Source organism: Poromitra crassiceps (genome assembly GCF_964638095.1).
Source record: "Poromitra crassiceps genome assembly, chromosome: 8".
NCBI classification, from domain to species: Eukaryota; Metazoa; Chordata; class Actinopteri; order Beryciformes; family Melamphaidae; genus Poromitra; species Poromitra crassiceps.
In genome coordinates, this window is record NC_139629.1 from 19116425 (window position 1) to 19123292 (window position 6868).

The 6868-nt window shown below is 40.2% G+C and overlaps 1 protein-coding gene across 1 annotated transcript; it reads right to left on the minus strand.

Annotated features, from left to right (window-relative positions):
• Positions 1-1186: 1186 nt before the first annotated feature.
• Positions 1187-6493, minus strand: LOC310780970 (fructose-1,6-bisphosphatase 1-like). The gene is made up of 8 exons (XM_083641502.1): positions 6282-6493; positions 5208-5370; positions 5015-5107; positions 3790-3930; positions 3529-3666; positions 2935-3054; positions 2617-2806; positions 1187-2534 (listed from the first exon to the last, which is right to left on the minus strand). The coding sequence occupies exons 1-7, from the start codon at positions 6449-6451 to the stop codon at positions 2618-2620; spliced, it is 1014 nt and encodes a 337-aa protein (XP_083497628.1). The 5' UTR covers positions 6452-6493; the 3' UTR covers positions 1187-2534; position 2617.
• Between the last annotated feature and the right edge of the window lie 375 nt (positions 6494-6868).

Consider the following 6868-nt stretch of genomic DNA (forward strand, 5'->3'; position numbering starts at 1 on the left):
AATGTTACGTAAATGTGTACATTCCAAAGGTCACTACAGTGCCTAAAGTGCACTTCCTGCTGTGTAAAGTTTTGCACAGATGATCGTGTGCAATTGCAATTACAGTAATAAGTAGGGATGCAACAATTTGAACATTTTGTGAACATTTTGGGCCTCTCTCTCTCTCTCTCTCGCTCTCTCTCTCTCTCTGTCTCTGAAAGAGAGAAATGTTCACATTTCTGTACAAAAAAAAACTAAAAATCCATATCCGACAAATTTAATCTTACACATCACACAAATGTAGTCTACATGCTTATTTAGAGCAAGTTCACACATTAGCAAATTTTAACTTCAACAGAGATCCTCTAATGCAGTAAACTTCACACGGCACACTAACCAGAATAACTCATGTTGTCAGCATGTGAGTGTTGCAGGGGGAAAGAGTCACGCTTCGTCCCCTTAGCCAATATATCACAGTTAGCGAGGAAGCTTGACCATTTTACCCTTCCTGCAACACTTGACTGTTAACCAAACTGTGTAATCAAATCAGTTAATTCATTTTGATGTCTCACTATACAGATATGCCCAATCAGAAGCAATTATCCACTATGGAGGCCCTGAATGTTTGGCGGTCATGCCTCTAAAATGTGCACACCACAATACCAAAGAAAGATAAAAAAAAATCCCCCTATTGCTATTAGTTGGCCAATAAACTTGACAGGATATGCAAAGAGCAGAAAGTTAATAGGAGAAATGGTCCTAACTCATCTACTGTGTCCGTCCAATCATCACCATATAACAATTATGTTGAATAGTGTTCCATGATCTGTGCAAAGGCAATTTAAAATGGGCCAATAGGAAGTGCCAAAACTAAAAATGTATTTTTACATCCTAAGTGGACAACAAACTAATAATCAATATCCAAAATTACTTCTGGTGAGTGTTGCCAATAACATTTTAACTTAATTGGCTTGGATGATTGCTATGATCCTTGTTGAGCTCCTCAGTAAGAACATCGAGCTTGATTCCAATCGATGAAATTGAGGCTTAATAAGGGTAATGCAAATTAGCGAATAGCTATTTCTGGTGCAATATATTTATTGTGCATTGTCCGTCAAAAAAAAAAAAAAAAAAAATGGTAAAAATGGTAACCAAATCTCATAAATTTCCATTGTATTCATAACTGAGCCACTGAAAACAGTGGAAACGCCATTCAACTTTCTCAGTGTACCAATAGTGTAATACTAATACACTGGTCAACTATGAAACATAAAGATACTGTAAATCATAGTTCAGAGTTATAGCGTATTCACTTACCGGTAATTGTTTTTTTCTGGTTGTTTAAACACCAACAGTGATTCTTGAAGCACTATTTCTAAAACCATTAACAGTACGCATCTGCCAAGTGTGCTAAACTGAATGCACGGTCTCTGCTTTACACACAGTTTGTCATTTTATAACACACTTTTTACAAATCTGTAAACAAGTCTCTGCTTTACACATTCACTTTGTCATTTTATAACACACTTCTAGCAAAACTGCAAACTTTGGTCTCTACCATTGCTACACTACTTTGCCAATTGCCTTTCCACACTGACACGTGAAAACACTTGTAGATCATGAGTTTAATTACAAAATCAGAGCTTGAGCACTACAAATTGGCCACACAGGTAAACATTTGGACAACAATGGAGACAAACATTGGACAGAGGGTGAGAACTAGAGGAGGATGAGGAGGTGAAGAAGGGCGGCTTTGGTCCACACTTGGTTCACAGGTCACCCACGTTTCCTTGCGCTCAATCTCTCATACTCTCCTTTCTTGAATCTTATTGAAGAATCCTTCTCTGCATGGTGTTGGAAGGTGCAGGTCACCAGCCCACCAACGCATAGCCCTTCTACAGGCAATTGAGGAGGCTTGTGGAAACCTCAGGGGGCATGCCAGGCCTGGATACGGCAGTCCAGGAGATACTTTCTGACCATGCTGCCTAGCTCAAGAAATCATTGCACGTGATGTGGATGAAATCTTATGACCGGGACCCACAAAGCAAGCAAGAATTGTTTGCTTTCGCAAGAGATATGTTTTACTGGTTTTGGTGTAAGGTTATGTGGTTAGTGTGTAGAGTTGTGCAAAAATAGTTTCAAAAAATAGTGCCTAAGCAATCAGAAAATCTAAGGACTTTTTAAATCGACTTGTTTTCTTTTAATACTTTTTGTATACTTACATAGGAAGTACAGTGGACTTGCGTACATCATCGAATAATAATAATGTTTAAATTTGTCTCTTTAAAAAAAGTAAGTCTCTGCAAATGAGACACAGTGACAGCAACAACTAGGCAATTAACGAGGCAGATTTTTGTATGTCCAATGAGGGTACATTAATATCTAAGAACCATATTGTCTATTCCTGGTTCATACTGTTTCTTTGGTCAGTGCAGTTAAGGGAATGAGTAGAGATCAACTAGAGATGTCCAGCTTGAGCCATGCTACTCAGCCTCTCCCCAGTGTTGTCAGCCCAGCTTTGGCTTGCTCACCACCAGACTTCACCTGTTCAGAACCTGCACAAAAACATTGTGTATTTATCTCAGTCCGTTTGCTTGTTTGTGCCTCTTTGATTGTGCCTCGTTTAAAGCGGAATACCTCATTTCGCATGCTTCTTGAAGATGGAGATGTACTCCTTCACGTCATCTGGAGAGCCCAGGACCACAGGGACTCGCTCGTGGATGTTGGTGGGCTGGATGTCCAGAACATTCATGGATCCTGTTGTGGCCATGCCTCCGGCCTGCTCCATGATGAACGCCATGGGGTTGCATTCATACAGCAGCCTTAGCTGAGGCACAAAGAGCAGAACGATGAGTGACGCGACACATGAGAACTTCGGTGTGCATGTTCTTGCAACTTCTGATTATCTGAAATAACTGGATGATTATAGATTTGATATTTACACCTCCAACTGACCTTGCCCTTAGGGCTCTTGACATTGGCGGGATATAAGAAGATTCCTCCATACACCAAAGTACGGTGCACATCAGCTACCATTGAACCAACATATCGCCCGCCATATGGGGCAGATCCATCCTAGAAAACACAAACAATTGTTCAGTGGAATTCCTCAGCAGTTACATCCATTTCCTATTATCCAAAATTCAATCTAGATTTATTTTTGTTTACACCAATATACACTATATAATGTCAATGATGGTCAGTGGCCACTGGGAGGCACCTTCTGTTCACTGTGTTGGCTTATTACTACTAGTTCTATCTTAAGAGTGAATTTACAGTGCTATGCAAAGATTCTTGAAGTTTCTTGAGAATGGGTCAGAGGAAAAATGGGGAAACAAATTGAAAATGATCTCTGTGACCTTCAGAAATGCCAAATAAATCAATTTGAGAGTGAAGAAATGTTTCCTTTCCAATTAAAAACTTAAAGTCATTGTTATCTGGTGGTGACAGAGAAGTTAATACTTCCAATTCTAGGTCAGGCCTTTGTAATATAATAATGTTTAAATGTGAGGTGATATAGATATTTGAACTGCATTTGATTGCCTTTACCTCTGGGTATTTCTTCTTCTGCAAGTATTCCGTTACATCTGGATAGAAATGCTGTGCATATCCTTCATTCAAACTGTAGATCTTTCCCTTCTTCTTAATCTTCACATCTCGATCCACCAGGATGAACTCACCTATGGCCTGGAAAAGAAATACAAGGAACCTATGAGAAACATATTTTACCATCACAACGAAGACAGTGATGGTATAATTTGCATAAAGGAATGAATTAGAAACATAATGATTTTAAAGTAAGACACTTACTGGGTCAAGCATGAAGCAGTTGACTCCCTGACCGGTGGAAAGGACCATCATGGTGGCACTGCCATACAAAGCATAACCTGCAGCCACTATGTTTCTTCCAGGTTGCAGAGCATCTTTCTCAGTTGGCTCACCATCTGTGGTCTATGCAACAACAACAACACATATATATATATTATATATATATATATATATATATATATCAGAAATATAGGGAGAGGCATTTTGGGAAACAAAAGGTATGATAAAGTTTCCCATGACAAGGATGCAGTGCAGACATATACAGCATCAGGGGAACAGTGTGAATTTAGCCTCTCTTGACAGATTCTGTGAACAGAACCTGTCCCGTTTTATTGTATACACAGCAGGGTGAGAATTACACGCAGGCCATGAGGCCATGGTCTGCGTTGCCCCTCCCTCTGGCCGTGATGCCCTGAGATCCCTAAGGCCACCTTGGCAGTGCCCTGCTACCAGCCTGCTACTGTCAGTTGCTTTAAAAGCGACTGACAATCAGTTTAATGTAGCCTGCCCTATACAAAGGATGTGTCATTGGCTCATTTTAAGACACATTTCAGAAAAATTGCTCTTCACAATGTCAATAGAGCAATGGCCTCTGTGCCCTGGCATGTGGCCTTGTGCCCTAAACAAAATTGTTTGATGCCGATGGCCAGATGGCCTTGCCCCTAAAATGATTAAATTCCCACCCTGATACACAGTACAGGTGAGCTGTAACATACCTGGCACATTACCCACAGTTGTTTACATGTGTATTGTTGTATATCATGCATGCCTTGATTGGAATAATACATCAGACCGCTGTACAACACTTGTTTCCTGTGTGGAACTATTTGGTATTGATTTTCTGTTGATCTAAACCTGCCATGTGTATATGTAAAAAAATATATATCATAGAGTCCTTGAAAATTCAAGCAAATGAAAGTCGCCTTGTTGTGCCATGAGATCAGTTCTAAGAAAGACGCTGATTTACCAAACCATGGGGATGCTTTTCAGAAAAGAACGGGTAGACCCATGATTCATTATGATGATTGCAGGTATCCAAGATGCCGTGTGTATATTTTCTGATGCATTTTGATGCAATTTTACATTTCAATTAAATTAATGCATAATGCTTAGCAGCGATCATTTAATTTCATGTGGAACAATTGTTCAGAGCGAGGTAATAACATCAATGTGTTTTGAATCAGCATGCAATATCATCATCACAAACCTTTCTGTAGATGGCGAAAATTGTTCCGATTGATACGAGACAGTCGATGTTTGAGGAACCATCCAGCGGATCAAAACACACAATGTATTTACCCTGTCAGAGATCAGACAAATGCATTCATCAGTCATTGTCACAATAATAACAACATGTGACAGAAAGAAGGAGGCCATGCATGCACACATGCTGCACACACCTGTTTTTCTGGCTCCACAATAATTGCCCTCTCGTCTTCCTCTGACACCAGGACACAGGAGCTGAAGGAGGACTTGAGCATGTTGATGACCAGGTCATTGGACAGGATGTCCAGCTTCTTCACCTGGTCGCCTGTCACATTGGTGCTTCCTGCAATCCCATATCTGCCCAGAGAGAAGTAGGACAGATAGAAGTCTGAATGAAAATACATGTATATCAATTTCTCTGCAACTTTAAAAACACACTGATGCAGGTGTTTAGTTTAATGAAGTTATGCTAGTTTGTGCATTTTGAAATTGTGCTTTCATCACAACATGTTAAAATATTGCACCGGTGAGAAAGCCCTGAAAAGTGCATTATCTTCGACCGACCCTGTCCTGGAGCATTGCACAAAACGTGCAGAGCGCACCTTTGACCCGTTCCTAAGTTAAAACTGCTTACTCATTTACAAGGCATAGATAACTAAGTAACCCCTGAAACACTATTTTTTTAAACTATTTTTAATTTGAATGAAAGAAAAAATGTATGTAATGAACTAAAACTGAAAACAACCCTGCCCCCTGAAAAGAAAAGTATGGAATGAAATGGAAAAAGTCAACTTGAATCACTTTGAGATCCATGAACACTGCAACCACTGGGTATAAATTAGGATTTTGACATGTGTGTTGTGCTATGGATGATTATAATATACTCTATATGTGCCATGTGATGGCTGCTGCGCTGCCTGATGTTTACATAGGATTTTCTCAATAGTTTTTTTGTATTATTATATTATTTTTTATTGTTGTTTTAGTACATATTGTAAATTATGTATTTGATGTAGGCTATTTAGCGTTTCTTGGCTGTTTATGGGGACACTTGTGTCTTTGGCTAGTTCAACTGATTGACACAAGTGTTCTGCATTAAGGCTAATCAAGTGATGTTGTCTCAGCCCTTCATACTGTCTTAATTTCTCTGTCTTAATGCTAGGTTGGTTAGCAACTTATCTAACATTTTTGGACTCAAATCATGTTCGATGCCAACATTGTCATTCTCTGTACCTTGTGGGGGGAAAAACAAAGATTAACAAACTTACAGGTTAGCGATGCCGGCCTTCCTGACAGCAGTGGAGATGGCTTTGACAGCCGTGCAGATGGAGTTCAGCAGGTTGGTCAGCTCACCTGTTCCCTGGGCTTTCCTGCCCTCCTCCAGAACAAACCTGGTGAGGGTCTGCACGTCGGTATCGAAGGCACCTCTTTCAGACATGATGCTGTCAAGACCTGCAACTGGGACGGCTTGGACCTACTGCTTCAAGTCATATAGGTGAGCAAAGCCTCAAAGTTAGGAGGACTCTAGCACTGAGATAGGAGAAGGCACGGGGGTGTGCCACCGATCTAGCCAATCACAAGTCTGCTTTCCCACAGTTAGGGACTGGTTTGTTCACATCTGTCACTGCAGGTTTAAGAGAGCAAAGTTCAAAGATAAAGAACATTTTTGCTCAGTAAGCGTCGGCTAACTTAGGAGATGTGTGACAGGCAATAAGACAGGCAGTCACATTATTATTTTGTGCTTTTCTATTACTGGGACTGAGGGATGCAATAAATATTTATATTTTTGCATTACCGGGCAGCTATTTCCTGTATTCATTTCACCTTTATTTATTCAGGGAGGGCCAGTTGAGAG

Coding starts and splice junctions, on each gene's coding strand:
- LOC310780970 (XM_083641502.1), bottom strand. CDS start 6,451: ATGTCTGAAAGAGGTGCCTTCGATACCGACGTGCAGACCCTCACCAGG. Junction 3,931..5,014: donor TTTTCGCCATCTACAGAAAG/GTTTGTGATGAT, acceptor GTTGTTGCATAG/ACCACAGATGGTGAGCCAAC. Junction 3,055..3,528: donor AGAAGAAGAAATACCCAGAG/GTAAAGGCAATC, acceptor TGTGTTTTCTAG/GATGGATCTGCCCCATATGG.